This window comes from Triticum dicoccoides, chromosome 3A, assembly GCF_002162155.2.
Source record: "Triticum dicoccoides isolate Atlit2015 ecotype Zavitan chromosome 3A, WEW_v2.0, whole genome shotgun sequence".
Taxonomy (NCBI): domain Eukaryota; kingdom Viridiplantae; phylum Streptophyta; class Magnoliopsida; order Poales; family Poaceae; genus Triticum; species Triticum dicoccoides.
The window spans coordinates 381,730,192-381,756,468 of NC_041384.1; the positions used below are offsets into that span (position 1 = coordinate 381,730,192).

Sequence of the window (26,277 nt, forward strand, 5' to 3'; positions counted from 1 at the left end):
TTAATCACAATTGAGATGTGCACATGCACACTTACTAGTAAATGCAGTACATAAATCCTGGAGTTCAGAAGTTCAAAGTGGTTCAAGCGTGCCCCGGACCTCACAGGCGACATGCGTCTCGTGTTAGCAACGACCAGTCATAATCCCACCCACTGAAAGGCTTTACCCAGGCCAAGGCACAGCATAATTAGGAAGGTTTGCCACCTGGATTTCATAGTATCAGGGAAGGCAGTACAAAATACTCCCTCCGTTCCTAAATACTTGTCTTTTTAGAGATTTCAAATAACTACCACATACAGATGTATATAGACATATTTTAGAGTGTAGATTCATTCATTTTGCTCCGTATGTAGTCACTTGTTGAAATCTCTAGAAAGACAAATATTTAGGAACGGAGGGAGTAGTTTATACCACTAGTTCCTTTTGCACCCTACAGGCTCAAATATACATTTCCAGATACATGATGGCCCAGCTTAACAAAAAGAATAAGGGGCAGCAAAGGAAGAACAGAAAACAGGATCACCCACGCCACCAGGAAACATAAACCCTGATGCGGAATTTCGTAATCTGTACTGTATACAAGAATACAGCCCTTGGCAGCCCAAATGGTGAAAAGGAAGAAAAGAACGAACTGGGCTAAGTAATGTACTAACACAACAGTCTAAACTGATCGAATTTGGATTCTCCAAATCTATATAGATTCCTAGGAATTTGTCATAGAGGCTGTCAATCAAGCAAGATGACTTAAGTTTTGCTCTTGAACTTCCTCTGCGCCTTGAGGTCTACCACAATAACCGTGATGTTGTCCTTGCTCCCCTTCTGGAGAGCAAGCTTCGACAAGCATTCAGCAGCTGCTTGAGCCGCTGGATCTGGGGAGTCACCGCTACGTTGGGCCGATGACAAGTTTACCCCATTCTTTTTATGCCATAAGAGTATTCGCTTGCGGGCAACATCGCATACCTCTTCATTCGACAGTACATCCCAGAGGCCATCACTAGCGAGAATAAGACACTCGTCATCCTTTGCTCGAGGAACAATTGTGACCTCTGGGACAGGAATTATCCATGGTTTCAGATATCTGTCACCTGTGGAAGGTATAAAACATCAGCCCACAATATGTTTTTTAGCTAGTAAAAAATTTAGGAAGATAAAAAAAACTTACGCAAGAAAAGTAGGAATTCACTGTAAAAGAGGATCAAACAGTGATGTACCAAATAAAAGAAACTGCCTCAACTGTAGTAGCTCACCAAGCAATGCTATCTTAAAGGGATGCATATTCAATAGCAAGAAAGCACATTGACTGCAAGAGCCAACTGGCAAGGGCAGGCTAAAAGAGGTGAACTATTTCATGTGGTTGGATAAGTTATGAAGATTCATCCAGGAGATATACAAATCATGCCTGTGGTCCAGGATCAAACTCAAGTTAACCAAGACCACCAGTAACTAATGCATACATCTGTAGACGTTTAGCGGTGATAATTTCCTATCTAAAGGTCATACCTCCTCTGTCATGTTGTGTGTTGAATCTTCTGCTGCGTCTAGGTTTAAACAGAGCTTATGATTAGTTAAGAATCGTCAACCATTCTTCTTATGCTCCGTGATTAAACCATAAAAGTTAATATAGGACACCTAAACCAGGACTTTATACCTAAAGCAACCACGCAGACTCATGGGACTTAATTCGAATTTGGAAGTAGGAATACCAGAGTAAATCAAAACAGGGGATAGGCAAGGTCGGTGTACAGTTCTCATAATATACTGAATTAAGAAGACTTCCACATAGAACTGGGAATCCAGGTAGGCAAGAACTTTGTAAGATTAGCAGACAAATTGATGCAGATATACAGCCAATTTCAATTAGCCATGAGGGATACTACAGTGGAGCAGCAGGTGCTGAGTATTTGCGTAAGTACCATACAGATGTACTCCCTCCGTCCGGAAATACTTGTCATCAAAATGAATAAAAGGGGATGTATCTAGATGTATTTTAGTTCTAAATACATCCCTTTTTGTCCATTTTGATGACAAGTATTTTCGGACAGAGGGAGTACTACATAAGCAGTTAGCAACAACATTTATATGGGACCAACTAAAAGGTGCCTAGTACAGTAGTACCATTGTGTTTATTGTGTGGTGCAATCACAGAAGAAAACAACAAATCACACTGTAGTATATCATTATCTTCTTATTGCGAAGAATAACCAAGACTAAATGTGTATATTGAAGCCAAAAACAAGTAGTGGCTGGGTTTACCATATTACCATTTGGCTATTAAGTGTTAGCACTAGAACGTCAAATGCTGCGTGCCAAAATAAAGATCTCACAGGATCAATTACCATCTATTGTGCAATGGTAGCATAGCAAGTCAAAACAGATAAAAGAAGGAACAAGATGTAATGAAGAACTTGCAATATCTTCAATGAAATTTAACATGTGAACAGTTAGCATATATACGGGCTTTAAGCAGGGCAAGGGTCAAACTGGGATTTAGTACAAAAAGAAAGTATAGATATGAATACCACCTTTGAGCAGTCTGCCAACGGTTTTGGTGTACATATGGAATTTAGAGCAAGAAGATTATTCAGGCATTTCACACACAGATACATGAAGCACTCACACGGCCAAATTGAAACAGCAACTAGGTTGGTCAAGATTCTACTCCAGGGCTGTCGTTATTAAATATCAGGAGAACTTTAATAGACGCATATTTCGACATATTTTCCCAAAAGGGAAGTCACATTCCATTTCAGGATAATGTATATTCTTTAATTATTGGTGCTTTAATATTACTAGAAACAAAATATAGAAAAGGGAACCTAAATCTTCCTCGACCAATGGAAGCTTGAATCAAGATAGAACCAAACAAGTGGAGCAAGAATAAGAACCTTTGAAGCATAAGCAACTTTGTGTGTTGGATATTGCAATAAAGGCTACACAATTTCAATGAGTTATAACTTCCTTTACGGGATGCTTATCCAATACCACATACTAGTTACACCAAACTATGCAGTCCTCCAGGATCTAACAACTGTTGAATTCAAGGATATTAGAAAAGCCATCTGGTATTTGGAAGATAAATCAATCATGCTAAGACTGCTAGATGCCTGAACAGCTTCCAGCAAGAACAAGCAACTTTCATGCACGGAAGATGATTTTTTTTCTGTTGGTCTCTGCATGCATTAGTTCACTATCAAAAAGAAGCACCTTTGTAAGCATATAAAATAGCACACCGGCAGACAAAGATCTAACTAAAACCACCACTGCATATTGGTTTACCACCAGACCTGAAGTGCAAAGCATTTGGCGTTTGGCAAGCAATTAAATTCAGAATCGCACTGCCTTGATAGGATTTTTTTACCAGGCATAACGCAAGGCTTAATAGGAACTGATGGAACATCCAAAAGACATCCAAAACTCCATCTCATGCCAACAGTAACTGATGCCAGTACAACAGATGTTCCGAAAAGGAATAGCTAGCATACCAATTGACCGCGACATGGCAAGGACACCGAAAACTCGGTAGCCATTCCACTGTATGACCTTGCCACCCTCTGCCTCAATCCTTGCGTACTCATCCTCCCTATTAGGCTGAAAGACAGCGAGCAATGCAGTCAACATCTACTTAACATGTGAAGCAAAAGTTCAAGGCAACAATGAAAATAACACAAGCCTCATGAAGCATGGGAACTTACTTTATGATCCACTGACAACGGCACGGGTTGCTTGCCACGGCAGAGCACTGCCCTCGAGTCTCCACAATTTGAGACAATGATATGAGAGGAGCAGATGACAGCGACCACCGCCGTTGAACCGACGGTCTCGGGTGCTACAGGATCTACCATGCCCATTGCAGTGACACTGCTTGTGCCCACGTTTCCCCCTCCTCCGCTGGTCACCTTACCGGCTATCTCATCATCCACCCTTGAGAAGCAATCCACAAACGCCTTCTCCCACTGCTTCTTGAACTCCACAGCTCCCAGGTTAGCACCAGACACGGACCCTTCTATCCTGCTCAGCTCCTCCACCAGCGCTGCGTGGAGCCGATCCCGACAGTAATCTGCTACCTGCACAGGCATGACGCAAAATCTAACAAAGTTGTAGTTTCACTTGGGATTGAGGCAGAGACTGGCAAGGTCATACAGTAGGCAGTTGATAGGTGTCATTAATGGTGGGGTTACCTGTGCACCGCCGTGGCCATCATATACACCAAAAAAGTGCGCGGGGAGGCGGAAGGAGATGGGATCGAGTCCATCGACCATATTGTTGCCCGTGAGCATCCAGAGGGGCAAGCCGAAGAATCGCGGCACAGCGATGACCGCATCCTCCATCTCCGGGCGGCGGCCGCAAATTGATGTAAACCCCCAGAGTGGAACGCATTCGACAGCGAAGACGCTCCTCCCCCCGGCCGCGACCCTCGCCTCCGCCTCGACGGTGGCCGCAGAAGCCGCCGAGTCCTCGAACACCACCGCTCCCCCCTCGACCCCCGCACCGAAGAAGCCCAGACCCACCCCTTCGAAATCCGCGCTTGCCACGCTGCTGCAGTCGCTGGTGACCGAGCACGGGCTCCCCGCTGCCGACGCCTCTCCCCCTTCCCCTCCTGTTGCCGCTGGCAGCCCGTCATCCGTGGTGGTTCTGACCGGCGGCACTGAAAAGGTGACCGGCACCCCCTCCATGGCGCCCGCCACAACGGCCGCAATCGGTTCCGCAGCCGCGGCGGCGATTAGCGTGAGCCCGGCCGTGGCGGGGCTAAACACAGGTGTGGGCGCCGTGGCGAGCGCAGCCACGGCCACGTCCTCCATCTCCTCCGGCGCCACAGGTGCGTCCAGGATCAGCGCCCCGAGTCGCCTCACCGCCCAAGCACCCCATCGCTGACTCCGCTCCTTCTCCCTCTACAAGTCGCTTCACATCCTCGTATGCTCACCCGCCGGCGCCGCCGCCTCATGTGCCTCCAGATCTGCGCCGATCCAGGCCGAATCCCAAGGCCTGCAACAGGCACCGCTCGACCGGCCTATAAACAAGGGGAAATCCAAGGTCCGCGCGGATCCAAATCCCCGAATCACGGCTCACGGGCGGTGCCCTCGCGAGCAAGGAAGCTAGCTAGCGGTGCGGAACCAACGGCGGGAGCGCGGGCGGGCGGGCGAGAAGAGAAAAGAGGAAGAGCGTAGCAGCAGCAGCAGCAACCGCAGTTTAGAACTTACCAGTAAAAGCAAAGGAGTGGTGACGCCGTGAAGATGAAGGCGGAGGGAGGGGAGGGGAGGGGAAAGTTGACGTCCACCTCCCTGTGCGCGCGCGTGTGCGGGGACAGATGTCGAGGGGGCAGTGGGATGGGACACGCGGATCGCCGGATCGGCTGCTGGGCCTCGAGCAGCGGGCAGCCGGGGACGCGTGTCGAGTCGCCACGCCGTGCGCGTGGGGGTTACAGGTGGGCCCTGGGGAGACGTGTTCATCGTGGCGCACAGTGTAACTAGTACTCCTCCTAGTCCCAGGCCTACATGTGGTGTGCCGCCGTGCTGGCGCTGTACGGTTGGTTGGGCTTGGGCTCGGGGAGCTTCTCGGCATTGGCCTGCCCAGCAGCAATAATGAGTGTGTAGCTTGTCGCACCTGGCCTGCTGCTTGCACGTCGGACTCAGACATGTGGCCCTCCTGCTGGATGCTGTCATGGGAGTTTAGGTGTTAGATGCCCAATCTTACAAGCATTTCCATTTCTTGCGTACGAACGCAATTTTTTCGCACGATTAGGCATGGATTTCTCCCGGATATTATCGCCCACCCCTCCTGCTTGCGACACGTCCACCACATATTTTAGCGCAGCAAAAAGGATAACTGTTTCTGTTGGACGAGGAGACGTGTTTTGCGTGAAGGACGTCAACATCTTTTTCACAGAGGTCCTTGTCCCATAAAAAGAGCGGAAAAGAAATCATGAAAATGGCACGCCCCGGGTGCTCTTGCCGCCACGTGGTCGACCCAACTAGCAACGTAACGGGCAGCCTACACGGGTTTAGGACATTCCAATGTCGATCCTCAAATCTCCCGCTTTCGTCTGGATTGTGTGCTATCTGCCGAGCCAACGAACCTAACAAATAGTATTAGGGGTACGAACGAGCGCTGATCCTGACTACGGCACAGGTGTGACACTCGGATTTTACGAGTTGAGAAGCCCGCGGAGAGGTAAAAGCCCTACGTCTGGCCTTAAGGCTTGTTTTTCTCCTGTGTCTGGATTACAATAGGGTTTCAAACCCTTGTTTCGGTGCTAGGGGTGGTCTATATAGAGTGTGTCGCCCCTCAAAACCAAAAAGCGCATCAACATGACAACCGCTACTTCTCTCTGTGAAAGACCTTATTTTTACTTTTATGTATTTATTACTTTTTATGCAAGAGTCAAAGTGTTCTTCTCTATTCCTTTTTATTTTCTCTTTTGCAAGCACTATGTGATGGGGAAAGATCTAGGCATAAATATTCAATTGGATATGAGTGATCATGAGTTAGTATTGTTGACATCACCCTTGAGGTGAATAAGTTGGGAGGCAAAACTATAAGCCCCTATCTTTTTATTTGTCCGGTTGAAAGTTTTTTGATGCGGAGCATCCCAAGGTCATCCCATGGACCTATCATCATCTCACCAACTGCCAAGTGGACCTATGACTCGTGCACGTGCAAGAGATCTCGAAACCGAGGTGACATCTCTCCTCTCACAATTCCCCTTTGAAACACATGAGACATGGCTACTACCTCACGCAAAGACACTTTGCATACTCAGGTACCAAGGAATTGGCCATGGAGAAGCTAAAGAGCAAGAAGGATCGGGAGAGGAAGATATGCGCGAAGACGGAGGAGAAATCAGCCAAGTCCCAGGCTGGCCGGACGATCCGGACCCCGGTCCGGACGATCCAGCTAATGCGCCCGACGACACCCGAAGCTGAACTGCGAAGCCGGATCATCCGGACCCAGCCGGATATTCGGACCATCACCCAGACATCCGGGCCACCGCCTGCCTCCTCGCCACGTTCGGATCATCCGGACGCCGCCCCGAATCATCCGGGCCCTTGAAGCCTGAATCATCCGGCTCCCCGCCCGAGTCATCCGGGCCCTACCTGCGTGCATGATGTTGGGTCGAGGCCCATGTACCCTTTCGTCCCATTCGCCTATATAAACGACTCCACCTCCACTTTTCTAGGATTGACATTGATTTAGCTCACATGAGAGATAGAGCTTTGCTCATCCACTTGATACCTACTCCGTTGAAGGCCAAGCTCTCCATCTAGGAGAAGATCCCCCAAGTGGATTCAAGCCCTCCACCTAGGAGAAGATTCCCTAGTGGACTCAAGACCTCCTCTTGGAGAAGAACTGGTTACTTGTATCCCCCTTTGTTGTTTTTGGATCGTGCATCTCTCTTTGTGTTCATGGATCTAGCACATGTGTGATTGTTTCTCGTTGATTTGAGTGATTCCTCTCGTCTTCCCTCGTGTTTCCCCTCGTATGTTCGCCGTGTTCTTTGTGGGATTCCCTCCAAATCGTGAAAGATCAACCCCTAGGGTTCCACCCTGCATCATCTTGGTATCATGAGCCTTTGGTTGATCACGAATTTGGAGCCCCTACCCCTTGTTTTCTAGCCTAACTTTGTTGATTTTATCCCAATTTCGAAAAATTCCCCACAAAAATAGCCCCAATTTTTTTTGTGAGTTGTTGGTATGATGAAGTTTTGTTGATTTTGATCCGTGGGTTCATTGTGTTGCAAGTGGATCTAACCTTTTCCCTCCATCTCCACCGCGAATTCCATCAAAAATCGCCGAAATCGTTGATTTTTTTCCCGTTTTCGAGTTCACCTCGCACCTCGCCCGCGAGCAGCTGGCCTGCCCGGACGATCCGTACCTTGACCCGAATCCTCCGGCTCCTGGCCCGGATCATCCGGCTTCCTCTGCCGAAACTGCACCTTCTGCAGTTTTTCTCCGCCACCATTTTCGCCTCCGCACTCCTACTTCCCCCACTACCTACCCACTTCCGCTACACCCCCGACACACCAAACCCTACCACTGCTTACCCGCTACCGACACCGACAAAATTTGACACATTTGGTTTTGAAGATTTGTGATGTGGTTCATCGTTTCCTAGAGTGTTCCGGCTAACTAGGAACGGTTCGACATCGACATCACCGCCGCTCATCTTCGACACGGACTCGTCCTCAACAACAACCATCCAACCATTTTGACACCCTCGACCATAAGCAAGGATGGTAACTTTGATGACATCTTTGTCTACTCCTTGCCATTACATTGATAACCCCATATCCCATTTTGCGTCACCTTCCTATTGAGACTAGCCATTTGAGTATTGCCGGCAATGTTACTTGTGCACATTAGTGATCATAGTTTCCCATTGCATACATACCATATGATATTGGTACAAGCATCTTGATATCATCTCTTGTGTCACAAAGTTGTCACCGCACATACACAATTGCTATCTTGGTTCGTGAAGTTTCCCATAAGTGGCCACCAAAACAGCTCAAATGAGAAAGAGCCAACAAGCTTTTAAGCAAAAGGAAAAGATAAGCAAAGAGCTTTTAAGCAAGAACCATAACATCATACTACATTAAGATTGTCATACTCGGTCATCTTGGATCATCTCACCGGAACATCATACATATAGCATACTTGTGATAGAAGTCGATGCATTTTGCTTAGTAGGTTGTGCATAAGTCTTGTATCGGCCTATTGTGCAATCGTGCGGGCGTCTCTCTAGCGTTGTGCAATAAGAGCTGGATTCCACATTTTGGCTCATTCCTTGGTTGCACAACCCCATCTATCTATTCGTGTGTGTGTGTGTTTCCGTGTGCCACATATTGCTATTGGTCTACTTGTTGCATTTGTGAATTTGCGAATCTTTTTCAACATTATTGAGTCTTGCTAACATTCGCATCAAATTATATGCCACCATACTCACCAAACTCCACAAAAACGGCTTTATTTGTGTAGATGTGAGAGATTGACGAGATAGGGTACCAATTGTGCTATTTCCTTGTTACATCATTGAGTGATCTTCGATCCATTTTCAACATCGGGTAAGGTACATTTTGTCTAGTTCTTTTCATTCTCCACTCACATTTGCTTGGAATGATGGATAGGGCAACTACTTCTTCGAACACACTCTTCCTCGAGCAAGATGACGACCTGAACACTTATGTCACCAAGAACCACCTCTTTGGCGCACAAAGAGCATTGCACCAAGAACAACAAGCATTGAGCGGCCGCATTGATAACCTCGCCACCGACTTGCGACAATCCGAGCAACGTATAAGAGACTACTTTGACAACAAGCTCGACGAACAAAAACAAGAGAGCAATGCAAGAATGGACGAGATTCGAGCTTTGTTGGTCAACCACTCTTCTACCTCTTCGTCCCACTCAAGACAGAGCCACTCAAGTCGACATCCTTCGCATTCTACTTCGGATGCAAGTCCTCCTTGATCTTGTTCGTACCGTCGCCAAGAACATGAAGATCATCAAGCTCCCTGAAACCCATTCCATGCCAATGGTTTACAAGACCGTCGATGAGCACGTGAACGACAACGCCGACAAGATAATGATCCTATGGTCCAAGATCAAGCTCAAATACGCCAAGATCGACAACAACACCAAGATGGTGATGGCCCTCGACAAGCGCAACAACGTCGTGAGGAACAAAACCTCGAAGCACAACGTGCTCTTCGCGAAGCTAGATGCTACCTCTTGAGCATGCGTTGGTTTTCCCTTGAAGAGGAAAGGGTGATGCAGCAAAGTAGCGTAAGTATTTCCCTCAGTTTTTGAGAACCAAGGTATCAATCCAGCAGGAGGCTACACTCAAGTCACCTAGTACCTGCACAAACAAATAAGAACCTCACAACCAACACGATAAAGGGGTTGTCAATCCCTTCACGGTCACTTACGGAAGTGAGATCTGATAAAGATAATAAGATAAATATTTTTGGTATTTTTGTTGTATAGATTGAAAAGTAAAGATTGCAAAATAAATAGTAAACTAGAATTATAGATCGGAAACTTATATGATGTAAAGTAGACCCGGGGCCATAGGTTTCACTAGTGGCTTCTCTCAAGATAGCATATATTACGGTGGGTGAACAAATTACTGCCGAGCAATTGATAGAAAAGCGCATAGTTATGATGGTATCTAGGCATGATCATGAACATAGGCATCACGTCCGTGTCAAGTAGACCGAAACGATCCTGCATCTACTACTATTACTCCACACATCGACCGCTATCCAGCATGCATCTAGAGTATTAAGTTCAAAAGAACAGAGTAACACATTAGGCAAGATGACATGATGTAGAGGGATAAACTCAAGCAATATGATATAAACCCCATCTTTTTATCCTCGATGGCAACAATACAATACATGCCTTGCTGCCCCTGTTGTCACTGGGAAAGGACACCCCAAGATTGAACCCAAAGCTAAGCACTTCTCCCATTGCAAGAAAGATCAATCTAGTAGGCCAAACCAAATTGATAATTTGAAGAGACTTGCAAAGATATCAAATCATGCATATAAGAATTCAGAGAAGAATCAAATATTGTTCATAGATAATCTTAATCATAAACCCAAAATTCATCGGATCTCGGCAAACACACCGCAAAAAGAATTACATCGAATAGATCTCCAAGAACATCGAGGAGAACTTTGTATTGAGATCCAAAGAGAGAGAAGAAGTCATCTAGATAATAACTATGGACCCAAAGGTCTGTGGTAAACTACTCACACATCATCGAAGAGGCTATGGTGTTGATGTAGAAGCCCTCCGTGATCGAATCCCCCTCTGGCGGATCGCGGGAAAAGGTCCCCAGATGGGATCTCACGGGTACAGAAGGTTGCGGCGGTGGAAAAGTGGTTTCGTGGCTCCCCCGATCTTTTCAGGGTATAAGAGTATATATAGGCGAAAGAAGCAGGTCGGTGGAGCTGTGATACGTCTCCAACGTATATATAATTTTCGATTGCTCCATGCTATATTATCTACTGTTTTGGACATTATTGGGCTTTATTATCCACTTTTATATTATTTTTGGGACTAACCTATTAACCGGAGGCCCAGCCCAGAATTGTTGTTTTTTGCCTATTTCAGAGTTTCGCAGAAAAGGAATATCAAACGTAGTCCAAACGGAACGAAACCTTCGGGAACGTGATTTTCGGAACGAACATGATCCAGGAGACTTGGACCCTACGTCAAGAAATAAAGGAGGAAGCCACGAGGTAGGGGGCGTGCCTACCCCCCAGGCGCCCCTCCACCCTCGTGGGCCCCCTATTGCTCCACTGACGTACTCCTTCCTCCTATATATACCTATGTACCCCCAAACGATCAAAGACGGAGCCAAAAACCTAATTACACCGCCGCAACCTTCTGTATCCACGAGATCCCATCTTGGGGCCTGTTCCGGAGCTTCGTCGGAGAGGGCATCCATCATGGAGGGCTTCTACATCAACACCATAGCCTCTCCGATGAAGTGTGAGTAGTTTACCTCAGACCTTCGGGTCCATAGTTATTAGCTAGATGGCTTCTTCTCTCTTTTTGGATCTCAATACAATGTTCTCCCCCTCTCTTGTGGAGATCTATTCGATGTAATCTTCTTTTTGCGGTGTGTTTGTTGAGACCGATGAATTGTGGGTTTATGATCAAGATTATCTATGAACAATATTTGAATCTTCTCTGAATTCTTTTATGTATGACTAGTTATCTTTGCAAGTCTCTTCAAATTATCAGTTTGGTTTGGCCTACTAGATTGATCTTTCTTGCAATGGGAGAAGTGCTTAGCTTTGGGTTCAATCTTGTGGTGTCCTTTCCCAGTGATAGTAGGGGCAGGAAGGCACGTATTGTATTGTTGCCATCGAGGATAACAAGATGGGTTTTTATCATATTGCATGAATTTATTGTTGGGGAACGTAGTAATTTCAAAAAAATTCCTACGCACACGCAAGATCATGGTGATGCATAGCAACGAGAGGGGAGAGTGTGATCTACATACCCTTGTAGACCGACAGCGGAAGCGTTATGACAACACGGTTGATGTAGTCGTACGTCTTCACGGCCCGATCGGTCAAGCACCGAAACTACGGCACCTCCGAGTTTTAGCACGCGTTCAGCTCGATGACGATCCCCGGACTCCGATCCAGCAAAGTGTCGGGGAAGAGTTCCGTCAGCACGACGGCGTGGTGACGATCTTGATGTTCTACCGTCGCAGGGCTTCGCCTAAGCACCGCTACAAATATTATCGAGGATTATGGTGGAAGGGGCCACCGCACACAGCTAAGAAAATGATCACGTGGATCAACTTGTGTGTCTAGGGGTGCCCCTGCCCCCGTATATAAAGGAGCAAGGGGAGGAGGCCGGCCGGCCCTATAGGCGCGCCAAGGAGGAGTCCTCCTCCTAGTAGGAGTAGGACTCCTACTAGGAGGGGGAAGGAAGTGGGGAGGGAGAAGGAAAGGGGGCGCCGCCCCCCTCTCCTAGTCCAATTCAGACCAGGGGGGAGGAGGCGCGCGGCCCACCCTGGCTGCCCTTCTCTTTCTCCACTAAGGCCCATATGGCCCATTACTTCTCCCGGGGGTCCGGTAACCCTCCGGTACTCCAGTTTTCTCCGAAATCACCCGGAACACTTCCGGTGTCCGAATATAGCCGTCCAATATATCAATCTTTATGTCTTGACCATTTCGAGACTCCTCGTTATGTCCGTGATCACATCCGGGACTCCGAACTAACTTCGGTACATCAAAACTCATAAACTCATAATATAACTATCATCGAAACCTTAAGCGTGCGGACCCTACGGGTTCAAGGACAATGTAGACATGACCGAGACATGTATCCGATCGATAACCAATAGCGGAACCTAGATGCTCATATTGGCTCCTACATATTCTATGAAGATCTTTATCGGTCAGACCGCATAACAACATATGTTGTTCCCTTTATCATCGGTATGTTACTTGCCCGAGATTCGATCGTCGGTATCTCAATACCTAGTTCAAACTCGTTACCGGCAAGTCTCTTTACTCGTTTCGTAATACATCATCTCGCAACTAACTCATTAGTTGCAATGCTTGCAAGGCTTATGTGATGTGCATTACCGAGAGGGCCCAGAGATACCTCTCCGACAATCGGAGTGACAAATCCTAATCTCGAAATATGCCAACCCAACATTTATCTTCGGAGACACCTGTAGAGCTCCTTTATAATCACCCAGTTACGTTGTGACGTTTGGTAGCACACAAAGTGTTCCTCCGGCAAACGGGAGTTGCATAATCTCATAGTCATAGGAACATGTATAAGTCATGAAGAAAGCAATAGCAACATACTAAACGATCGGGTGCTAAGCTAATGGAATGGGTCATGTCAATCACATCATTCTCCTAATAATGTGATCCCGTTAATCAAATGACAACACATGTCTATGGTTAGGAAACATAACCATCTTTGATTAATGAGCTAGTCAAGTAGAGGCATACTAGTGACGTTTAGTTTGTCTATGTATTCACACAAGTATTATGTTTCCGGATAATACAATTCTAGCATGAATAATAAACATTTATCATGATATAAGGAAATAAAATAATAACATTATTATTGCCTCTAGGGAATATTTCCTTCAGTCTCCCACTTGCACTAGAGTCAATAATCTAGATTACAGAGTAATGATTCTAACACCCATGGAGCTTTGGTGCTGATCATGTTTTGCTCGTGGAAGAGGCTTAGTCAACGGGTCTGCAACATTTAGATCTGTATGTATCTTGCAAATCTCTATGTCTCCCACCTGGACTAGATCCCGGATGGAATTGAAGCGTCTCTTGATGTGCTTGGTTCTCTTGTGAAATCTGGATTCCTTTGCCAAGGCAATTGCACCAGTATTGTCACAAAAGATTTTCATTGGACCCGATGCACTAGGTATGACACCTAGATCGGATATGAACTCCTTCATCCAGACTCCTTCGTTTGCTGCTTCCGAAGCAGCTATGTACTCCGCTTCACATGTAGATCCCGCCACAACGCTTTGTTTAGAACTGCACCAACTGACAGCTCCACCGTTTAATGTAAACACATATTCGGTTTGCGATTTAGAATCATCTAGATCAGTGTCAAAGCTTGCATCAATGTAACCATTTACTATGAGCTCTTTGTCACCTCCATATATGAGAAACATATCCTTAGTCCTTTTCAGGTATTTCAGGATGTTCTTGACCGCTGTCCAGTGATCCACTCCTGGATTACTTTGGTACCTCCCTGCTAGACTTATAGCAAGACACACATCAGGTCTGGTACACAACATTGCATACATGATAGAGCCTATGGCTGAAGCATAGGGAACATCTTTCATTTTCTCTCTATCTTCTGCATTGGTCGGGCATTGAGTCTCACTCAATTTCACACCTTGTAACATAGGCAAGAATCCTTTCTTTGCTTGATCCATTTTGAACTTCTTCAAAATTTTGTCAAGGTATGTGCTTTGTGAAAGTCCAATTAAGCGTCTTGATCTATCTCTATAGATCTTAATGCCCAATATGTAAGCAGCTTCACAAAGGTCTTTCATTGAAAAACTCTTATTCAAGTATCCCTTTATGCTATTCAGAAATTCTATATCATTTCCGATTAGTAATATGTCATCTACATATAATATCAGAAATGCTACAGAGCTCCCACTCACTTTCTTGTAAATACAGGCTTCTCCAAAAGTCTGTACAAAACCAAATGCTTTGATCACACTATCAAAGCATTTATTCCAACTCCGAGAAGCTTGCACCAGTCCATAAATGGATCGCTGGAGCTTGCATACTTTGTTAGCTCCCTTTGGATCGACAAAACCTTTCGGTTGCATCATATACAACTCTTCTTCCAGAAATCCATTCGGGAATGCAGTTTTGACATCCATCTGCCAAATTTCATAATTATAAAATGCGGCAATTGCTAACATGATTCAGACAGACTTAAGTATCACTACGGGTGAGAAGGTCTCATCATAGTCAATCCCTTGAACTTGTCGAAAACCTTTTGCACAAGTTGAGCTTTGTAGACAGTAATATTACCGTCAGCGTCAGTCTTCTTCTTGAAGATCCATTTATTCTCAATTGCTTGCTGATCATTGGGCAAGTCAACCAAAGTCCATACTTTGTTCTCATACATGGATCCCATCTCAGATTTCATGGCTTCAAGCCATTTTGCGGAATCTGGGCTCACCATCGCTTCTTCATAGTTTGTAGGTTCATCATGATCTAGTAGCATGACTTCCAGAACAGGATTACCGTACCACTCTGGTGCGGATCTTACTCTGGTTGATCTACGAGGTTCAGCAGTATCTTGTTCTGAAGTTTCATGATCATCATCATTAGCTTCCTCACTAATTGGTGTAGGTGTCACAGAAACTGGTTTCTGTGATGTACTACTTTCCAATAAGGGAGCAGGTACAGTTACCTCGTCAAGTTCTACTTTCCTCCCACTCACTTCTGAGAGAAACTCCTTCTCTAGAAAGTTTCTGAATTTAGCAACAAAAGTCTTGCCTTCGGATCTGTGATAGAAGGTGTATCCAATAGTTTCCTTTGGATATCCTATGAAGACACATTTCTCCGATTTGGGTTCGAGCTTATCAGGTTGAAGCTTTTTCACATAAGCATCACAGCCCCAAACTTTCAGAAACGACAACTTTGGTTTCTTGCTAAACCACAGTTCATAAGGCGTCGTCTCAACGGATTTTGATGGTGCCCTATTTAACGTGAATGCGGCCGTCTCTAGAGCATATCCCCAAAACGATAGCGGTAAATCAGTAAGAGACATCATAGATCGCACCATATCTAGTAAAGTGCGATTACGACGTTCGGACACACCATTACGCTGTGGTGTTTCGGGTGGCGTGGGTTGTGAAACTATTCCACATTGTTTCAAATGTACACCAAACCCGTAACTCAAATATTCTCCTCCACGATCAGATCGTAGGAATTTTATTTTCTTGTTACGATGATTTTCAACTTCACTCTGAAATTCTTTGAACTTTTCAAACATTTCAGACTTATGTTTCATTAAGTAGATATACCCATATCTGCTTAAGTCATCTGTGAAGGTGAGAAAATAACGATATCCGCCACGAGCCTCAACATTCATCAGACCACATACATCTGTATGTATGATTTCCAACAAATCTGTTGCTCTCTCCATAGTACCGGAGAACGGTGTTTTTTCATCTTACCCATAAGGCACGGTTCGCAAGTACCAAGTGATTCATAATCAAGTGGTTCCAAAAGTCCATCAGTATGGAGTTTCTTCATGCGCTTTACACCGATATGACCCAAACGGCAGTGCCACAAATAAGTTGCACTATCATTATCAACTCTGCATCTTTTGGCTTCAACATTATGAATATGTGTGTCACTACTATCGAGATTTAATAAGAATAGACCACTCTTTAAGGGTGCATGACCATAAAACATATTACTCATATAAATAGAACAACCATTATTCTTTGATTTAAATGAATAACCGTCTCGCATCAAACAAGATCCAGATATAATGTTCATGCTTAACGCTGACACCAAATAACAATTATTTAGGTCTAATACTAATCCCGACGGTAGATGTAGAGGTAGCGTGCCGACCGCGATCACATCGACTTTGGAACCATTTCCCACGCGCATCGTCACCTCGTCCTTAGCCAATCTTCGCTTAATCCGTAGTCCCTGTTTCGAGTTGCAAATGTTAGCAACAGAACCAGTATCAAATACCCAGGTGCTACTGCGAGCATTAGTAAGGTACACATCAATAACATGTATATCACATATACCTTTGTTCACCTTGCCATCCTTCTTATCCGCCAAATACTTGGGGCAGTTCCGCTTCCAGTGACCAGTCTGCTTGCAGTAGAAGCACTCAGTTTCAGGCTTAGGTCCAGGTTTGGGTTTCTTCTCTTGAGTAGCAACTTGCTTGCTGTTCTTTTTGAAGTTCCCCTTCTTCTTTCCTTTGCCATTTTTCTTGAAAGTAGTGGTCTTGTTGACCATCAACACTTGATGCTCCTTCTTGATTTCTACCTCCGCAGCTTTCAGCATTGCGAAGAGCTCGGGAATAGTCTTATTCATCCTTTGCATATTATAGTTCATCATGAAGCTCTTGTAGCTTGGTGGCAGTGATTGGAGAATTCTGTCAATGACGCAATCATCTGGAAGATTAACTCCCAATTGAATCAAGTGATTATTATACCCAGACATTTTGAGTATATGCTCACTGACAGAACTGTTTTCCTCCATCTTGCAGCTATAGAACTTATTGGAGACTTCATATCTCTCAATCCGGGCATTTGCTTGAAATATTAACTTCAACTCCTGGAACATCTCATATGCTCCATGACGCTCAAAACGTCGTTGAAGTCCCGATTCTAAGCCGTAAAGCATGGCATACTGAACTATCGAGTAGTCATCAGCTTTGCTCTGCCAAACGTTCATAACATCTGGTGTTGCTCCAGCAGCAGGCCTGGCACCCAGCGGTGCTTCTAGGACGTAATTCTTCTATGCAGCAATGAGGATAATCCTCAAGTTACGGACCCAGCCTGTGTAATTGCTACCATCATCTTTCAACTTTGCTTTCTCAAGGAACGCATTAAAATTCAACGGAACAACAACACGGGCCATCTATCTACAATCAAACATAAACAAGCAAGATACTATCAGGTACTAAGTTCATGATAAATTTAGGTTCAATTAATCATATTACTAAATAACTCCCACTTAGATAGACATCCCTCTAATCCTCTAAGTGATTACGTGATCCCAATCAACTAAACCATGTCCGATCATCACGTGAGATGGAGTAGTTTCATTGGTGAACATCACTATGTTGATCATATCTACTATATGATTCACGCTCGACCTTTCGGTCTCCGTGTTCCGAGGCCATATCTGTATATGCTTGGCTCGTCAAGTATAACCTAAGTATTCCGCGTGTGCAACTGTTTTGCACCCGTTGTATTTGAACGTAGAGCCTATCACACCCGATCATCACGTGGTGTCTCAGCACAAAGAACTTTCGCAACAGTGCATACTCAGGGAGAACACTTCTTGATAATTAGTGAGAGATCATCTTAAAATGCTACCGTCAATCAAAGCAAGATAAGATGCATAAAAGATAAACATCACATGCAATCAATATAAGTGATATGATATGGCCATCATCATCTTGTGCTTGTGATCTTCATCTTTGAAGCACCGTCGTGATCACCATCGTCACCGGTGTGACACCTTGATCACCATCATATCATCGTTGTCGTCTCGCCAATCTTATGCTTCCATGACTATCGCTACCGCTTAGTGATAAAGTAAAGCATTACAGCGCAATTGCATTGCATACAATAAAGCGACAACCATATGGCTCCTGCCAGTTACCGATAACTTGGTTACAAAACATGATCATCTCATACAATAAAATTTAGCATCATGTCTTGACCATATCACATCACAACATGCCCTGCAAAAACAAGTTAGACGTCCTCTACTTTGTTGTTGCATGTTTTACGTGGCTGCTACGGGCTTAAGCAAGAACCAATCTTACCTACGCATCAAAACCACAACGATAGTTTGTCAAGTTGGTGCTGTTTTAACCTTCGCAAGGACCGGGCGTAGCCACACTCGGTTCAACTAAAGTTGGAGAAACTGACACCCGCTAGCCACCTTTGTGCAAAGCACGTCGGGAGAACCGGTCTCGCGTAAGCGTACGCGTAATGTCGGTCCGGGCCACTTCGTCCAACAATACCGCCGAACCAAAGTATGACATGCTGGTAAGCAATATGACTTATATCGCCCACAACTCACTTGTGTTCTACTCGTGCATATAACATCAACACATAAAACCTAGGCTCTGATACCATTGTTGGGGAACGTAGTAATTTCAAAAAAATTCCTACGCACACGCAAGATCATGGTGATGCATAGCAACGAGAGGGGAGAGTGTGATCTACGTACCCTTGTAGACCGACAGCGGAAGCGTTATGACAACGCGGTTGATGTAGTCGTACGTCTTCATGGCCCGACCGATCAAGCACCGAAACTACGGCACCTCCGAGTTTTAGCACACGTTCAGCTCGATGACGATCCCCGGACTCCGATCCAGCAAAGTGTCGGGGAAGAGTTCCGTCAGCACGACGGCGTGGTGACGATCTTGATGTTCTACCGTCGCAGGGCTTCGCCTAAGCACCGCTACAAATATTATCGAGGATTATGGTGGAAGGGGCCACCGCACACAGCTAAGAAAATGATCACGTGGATCAACTTGTGTGTCTAGGGGTGCCCCTGCCCCCGTATATAAAGGAGCAAGGGGAGGAGGCCGGCCGGCCCTATAGGCGCGCCAAGGAGGAGTCCTCCTCCTAGTAGGAGTAGGACTCCTACTAGGAGGGGGAAGGAAGTGGGGAGGGAGAAGGAAAGGGGGCGCCGCCCCCCTCTCCTAGTCCAATTCAGACCAGGGGGGAGGAGGCGCGCGGCCCACCCTGGCTGCCCTTCTCTTTCTCCACTAAGGCCCATATGGCCCATTACTTCTCCCGGGGGTCCGGTAACCCTCCGGTACTCCAGTTTTCTCCGAAATCACCCGGAACACTTCCGGTGTCCGAATATAGCCGTCCAATATATCAATCTTTATGTCTTGACCATTTCGAGACTCCTCGTTATGTCCGTGATCACATCCGGGACTCCGAACTAACTTCGGTACATCAAAACTCATAAACTCATAATATAACTATCATCGAAACCTTAAGCGTGCGGACCCTACGGGTTCAAGGACAATGTAGACATGACCGAGACATGTATCCGATCGATAACCAATAGCGGAACCTAGATGCTCATATTGGCTCCTACATATTCTATGAAGATCTTTATCGGTCAGACCGCATAACAACATATGTTGTTCCCTTTATCATCGGTATGTTACTTGCCCGAGATTCGATCGTCGGTATCTCAATACCTAGTTCAAACTCGTTACCGGCAAGTCTCTTTACTCGTTTCGTAATACATCATCTCGCAACTAACTCATTAGTTGCAATGCTTGCAAGGCTTATGTGATGTGCATTACCGAGAGGGCCCAGAGATACCTCTCCGACAATCGGAGTGACAAATCCTAATCTCGAAATATGCCAACCCAACATTTATCTTCGGAGACACCTGTAGAGCTCCTTTATAATCACCCAGTTACGTTGTGACGTTTGGTAGCACACAAAGTGTTCCTCCGGCAAACGGGAGTTGCATAATCTCATAGTCATAGGAACATGTATAAGTCATGAAGAAAGCAATAGCAACATACTAAACGATCGGGTGCTAAGCTAATGGAATGGGTCATGTCAATCACATCATTCTCCTAATAATGTGATCCCGTTAATCAAATGACAACACATGTCTATGGTTAGGAAACATAACCATCTTTGATTAATGAGCTAGTCAAGTAGAGGCATACTAGTGACGTTTAGTTTGTCTATGTATTCACACAAGTATTATGTTTCCGGATAATACAATTCTAGCATGAATAATAAACATTTATCATGATATAAGGAAATAAAACAATAACATTATTATTGCCTCTAGGGCATATTTCCTTCATTTATCCCTCTACATCATGTCATCTTGCTTAAGGTGTTACTTTGTTTTCATGAACTTAATACTCTAGATGCATGTTGGATAGCGGTCGATGAGTGGAGTAATAGTAGTAGATGCAGGCATGAGTCGGTCTACTTGTCTCGGACGTGATGCCTATATACATGATCATACCTAGATATTCTCATAACTATGCTTAATTCTGTCAATTGCTCAACAGTAATTCGTTCACCCACCATAAAATACTTATGCTCTTGAGAGAAGCCACTAGTGAAACCTATGGCCCCCGGGTCTATCTTCATCATATTAATCTTCCTTTGCTTTTTTACTTTGCTTTTATTTTACTTTGCATCTTTATCACAAAAATACCAAAAATATTATCCTATCATATCTATCAGATCTCACTCTCGTAAGTGACCGTGAAGGGATTGACAACCCCTTATCGCGTTGGTTGCAAGGAGTTATTTGTTTCATGCAGGTATGAGGGACTCGCGTGTAGCCTTCTACTGGATTGATACCTTGGTTCTCAAAAACTGAGGGAAATACTTACGCTACTTTGCTGCATCATCCTTTCCTCTTCAAGGAAATCCAACGCAGTGCTCAAGAGGTAGCAAGAAGATTTCTGGCGCCGTTGCCGGGGAGGTTCGTGCAAGTCAAGATTTGACTCCCGACAACGAGCCATTTCTGGCGCCGTTGTCCGGGAGTCTGCGCAAAAGCCAACATACCAAGTACCCATCACAACCCTTATCTCCCGCATTACATTATTTGCCATTTGCTCTCGTTTTCCTCTCCCCCACTTCACCCTTGACGTTTTATTTGCCCTCTCTCTTTCTATCCTCCCTCTCTTTCTCTATTTGCCTTTTTTGCCCACTTGCTTTTTGTTTGCTTGTGTGTTGGATTGCCTGCTTGTCACGATGGCTCAAGATAACACTAAATTGTGTGACTTTACCTATACCAACAATAATGATTTTATTAGCACTCTCATTGCTCCTCTTACTGATGCTGAATCTTGTGAAATTAATACCGCTTTGCTGAATCTTGTCATGAAAGATCCGTTTTCCGGCCTTCCTAGTGAAGATGCCGCTACCCATCTAAATAGCTTCGTTGATTTGTTAGGTTTCCGTGACTTTGATGATTGCTCTTTAGACTTGCACCTTGCGGATTCCACTATTAAGAAACCAATGAGAAGAATCAATGATGTTCTTATTGTCGCAAATAGGAATTATGTGCCCGTAGATTTTATTGTTCTTGACATAGATTGCAATCCTTCATGTCCTATTATCCTTGGTAGACCTTTCCTTAGAACGATTGGTGCAATTATTGATATGAAGGAAGGAAATATTAGATTCCAATTTTCGTTAAGGAAAGGCATGGAACACTTTCCTAGAAATAAAATTAAATTACCTTATGAATCTATTATGAGATCCACTTATGGATTGCCTACCAAAGATGGCAATACCTAGATCTATCCTTGCTTTTTATGCCTAGCTAGATGCGTTAAACGATAGCGCTTGTTGGGAGGCAACCCAATTTTATTTTTATTCCTTGCTTTTTGCTACTGTTTAGTAATAAATAATTTACCTAGCCTCTGTTTTGGTTGTATTTTTTGTGCTTAATTAGTGTTTGTGCCAAGTAGAACCGTTGGGAAGACTTGGGGAAAGTCTTGATATCTTGCTGTAAAAAACAGAAACTTTAGCGCTCACGAGAACTGCTGCCATTTTTATTTGGAAAGTGCTATTTAGTTAATTATTTTTGAAGATGATTAATAGATAAATTCCTCACGTCCAGAAATTTATTTTAGAATTTTTGGGGTTCAGATCTTGCGCTAGTTACAGATTACTACAGACTGTTCTGTTTTTGACAGATTCTGTTTTTCCTGTGTTATTTGCTTATTTTGATGAATCTATGACTAGTAAAATAGTTTATAAACCATAGAGAAGTTGGAATACAGTAGGTTTAACACCAATATAAATAAATAATGAGTTCATTACAGTACCTTGAAGTGGTCTTTTGTTTTCTTTCGCTAACGGAGCTCACGAGATTTTCTACTTTATGTTTTGTGTTGTGAAGTTTTCAAGTTTTGGGTAAAGATTTGATGGATTATGGAACAAGGAGTGGCAAGAGCCTAAGATTGGGGATGCCCATGACACCCCCAAGATAATCTAAGGACACCTAAAAGCCAAAGCTTGGGGATGCCCCGGAAGGCATCCCCTCTTTCGTCTACTTCCATCGGTAACTTTACTTGGAGCTATATTTTTATTCACCACATGATATATGTTTTGCTTGGAGCGTCTTGTATGATTTGAGTCTTTGCTTTTTAGTTTACCATAATCATCCTTCCTGTACACACCTTTTGAGAGAGCCATACATGATTTGGAATTTGTTAGAATACTCTATGTGCTTCACTTATATCTTTTGAGTTATATAGTTTTGCTCTAGTACTTCACTTATATCTTTTAGAGCACAGTGGTGGATTTGTTTTATAGAAACTATTGATCTCTCATTCTTCATTTAGATTATTTTTAGAGTCTTAAATAGCATGGTAATTTTCTTAAATAATCCTAATATGCTAGGTATTCAAGATTAGTAAAAAAAAAATCTTATAAGTGTTTTGAATACTAAGAGAAGTTTGATGCTTGATGATTGTTTTGAGATATGGAGGTAATAATATCAAAATCATGCTAGTTGAGTAGTTGTGAATTTGAGAAATGCTTGTGCTGAAGTTTGCAAGTCCCGTAGCATGCACGTATGGTAAAAGTTATGTAACAAATTTGAAACATGAGATGTTCTTTGATTGTCCTCCTTATGAGTGGCGGTCGGGGACGAGCGATGGTCTTTTCCTACCAATCTATCCCCTAGGAGCATGCGCGTAGTGCTTGGTTTTTGATGACTTGTAGATGTTGGGGAACATAGTAATTTCAAAAATTTCCTATGCACATGCAAGATCATGGTGATGCATAGCAACGAGAGGGGAGAGTGTTGTCCATGTACCCTCGTAGACCGAAAGCGGAAGCGTTAGCACAACGCGGTTGATGTAGTCGTACGTCTTCACGATCCGACCGATCAAGTACCGAACGCACGGCACCTCCGAGTTCTGCACACGTTCAACTCGATGACGTTCCTCAAACTCCGATCCAGCCGAGTGTTGAGGGAGAGTTTCGTCAGCACGACGGCGTGGTGACGATGATGATGTTCTACCGACGCAGGGCTTCGCCTAAGCACCGCTACGATATGACCGAGGTGGATTATGGTGGAGGGGGGCACCGCACACGGCTAAGAGATCAAGAGATCAATTGTTGTGTCTATGGGGTGCCCCTGGCCACGTATATAAAGGAGTGGAGGAGGGGGGGAGAGGGCCGGCCCCTATGGCGCATCCTGGATGAGTCCTACTCCCACCGGGAGTAGGATTCCCCACCTTCCAAGTAGTAGGAGTAGGAGTCAAGGCAAGGGAAGAGAGAAGAGAAGGAAGGAGGGGGCGCAGCTCCTCCCCCTAGTACAATTCGGACTAGGCCTTGGGGGGGCGCCCAACCTCTCCTCTCTCTTTCCCCTAAAGCCCAATAAGGCCCATATACTCCCCGGCGAATTCCCGTAACTCTCCGGTACTCCGAAAAATACCTGAATCACTCGGAACCTTTCCGATGTCCGAATATAGTCGTCCAATATATCGATCTTTACGTCTCGACCATTTCGAGACTCCTCGTCATGTCCCCAATCTCATCCGGGACTCTGAACTACCTTTGGTACATCAATACACATAAACTCATAATATAACCGTCATCGAACTTTAAGCGTGCGGACCCTACGGGTTCGAGAACTATGTAGACATGACCGAGACACGTCTCCGGTCAATAACCAATAGCGGAACCTGGATGCTCATATTGGTTCCCACATATTCTACAAAGATCTTTATCGGTCAAACCGCATAACAACATACATTGTTCCCTTTGTCATCGGTATGTTACTTGCCCGAGATTCGATCGTCGGTATCTCAATACCTAGTTCAATCTCGTTACCGGCAAGTCTCTTTACTCGTTCTTTAATACATCATCCCGCAACTAACTCATTAGCTGCAATGCTTGCAAGGCTTATAGTGATGTGCATTACCGAGTGGGCCCAGAGATACCTCTCCGACAATCTCGAAATACGCCAACCCAACAAGTACCTTCGGAGACACCTGTAGAGCACCTTTATAATCACCCAGTTACGTTGTGACGTTTGGTGGCACACAAAGTGTTCCTTCGGTAAACAGGAGTTGCATAATCTCATAGTCATAGGAACATGTATAAGTCATGAAGAAAGCAATAGCAACAAACTAAACGATCAAGTGCTAAGCTAACGGAATGGGTCAAGTCAATCACATCCTCCTCCTAATGATGTGATCCCGTTAATCAAATGACAACTCATGTCTATGGTTAGGAAACATAACCATCTTTTATCAACGAGCTAGTCAAGTAGAGGCATACTAGTGACACTCTATTTGTCTATGTATTCACAGATGTATTATGTTTCCGGTTAATACAATTCTAGCATGAATAATAAACATTTATCATGATATAAGGAAATAAATAATAACTTTATTATTGCCTCTAGGGCATATTTCCTTCAGTAGATTTTTGCAATGAGTATGTGAGTTCTTTATGACTAATGTTGAGTCCATGGATTATACACACTCTCACCCTTCCATCATTGCTAGCCTCTTTAGTACCGTGCATTGCCCTTTCTCACATTGAGAGTTTGTGCAAACTTTGCCGGTGCATCCAAACCCCGTGATATGATACGCTCTTTCACACATAAACCTCCTTATATCTTCCTCAAAACAACCACCATACCTACCTATTATGGCATTTCCATAGTCATTCCGAGATATATTGCCATGCAACTTTCCACCATTCCGTTTATCTTGACATATTCATCATTGTCATATTGCTTAGCATGATCATGTAGTTGACATAGTATTTGTGGCAAAGCCACCGTTCACAATTCTTTCATACATGTCACTCTTGGTTCATTGCATATCCCGGTACACCGCCGGAGGCATTCATATAGAGTCATCTTTTGTTCTAGCATCGAGTTGTAATCATTGAGTTGTAAATAAATATAAGTGTGATGATCATCATTTTCTAGAGCATTGTCCCAAGTGAGGAATTAAAAAAAAGGGAGAGAAAGGCCACAAAAAAGAAAAGAAGGCCCAAAAAAAGAGAGAGAAAGAGAGAAGGGACAATGCTACTATCCTTTGCCACACTTGTGCTTCAAAGTAGCACCATAATCTTCATGATAGAGAGTCTTTTGTTTTGTCACTTTCATATACTAGTGGGAATTTTTCATTATAGAACTTGGCTTGTATATTCCAACAATGGGCCTCCTCAAGTGCCCTAGGTCTTCGTGAGCAAGCAAGTTGGATGCACATCCACTTAGTTTCTTTTGTTGAGCTTTCATACATTTATAGCTCCAGTGCATCCGTTGCATGGCAATCCCTACTCCTTGCATTAACATCAATCGATGGGCATCTCCATAGACCATTGATTAGCCTCGTTGATGTGAGACTTTCTCCCTTTTTATCTTCTCCACATAACCCCCATCATCATATTCTATTCCACCCATAGTGCTATGTCCATGGCTCGCGCTCATATATTGCGTGAAAGTTTATAGGTTTGAGATTACTAAAGTATGAAACAATTGCTTGGCTTGTC

At 44.4% G+C, this 26,277-nt stretch overlaps 1 protein-coding gene across 1 annotated transcript; it reads right to left on the bottom strand.

Moving 5' to 3' along the window:
- Positions 1-401: 401 nt before the first annotated feature.
- LOC119268258 (probable protein phosphatase 2C 6) lies at positions 402-5,261 on the bottom strand. The gene is made up of 4 exons (XM_037549846.1): positions 4,179-5,261; positions 3,693-4,064; positions 3,483-3,588; positions 402-1,085 (listed from the first exon to the last, which is right to left on the bottom strand). Exons 1-4 carry the CDS (start codon positions 4,797-4,799, stop codon positions 745-747), a joined length of 1,440 nt encoding a protein of 479 aa, XP_037405743.1. The 5' UTR covers positions 4,800-5,261; the 3' UTR covers positions 402-744.
- Between the last annotated feature and the right edge of the window lie 21,016 nt (positions 5,262-26,277).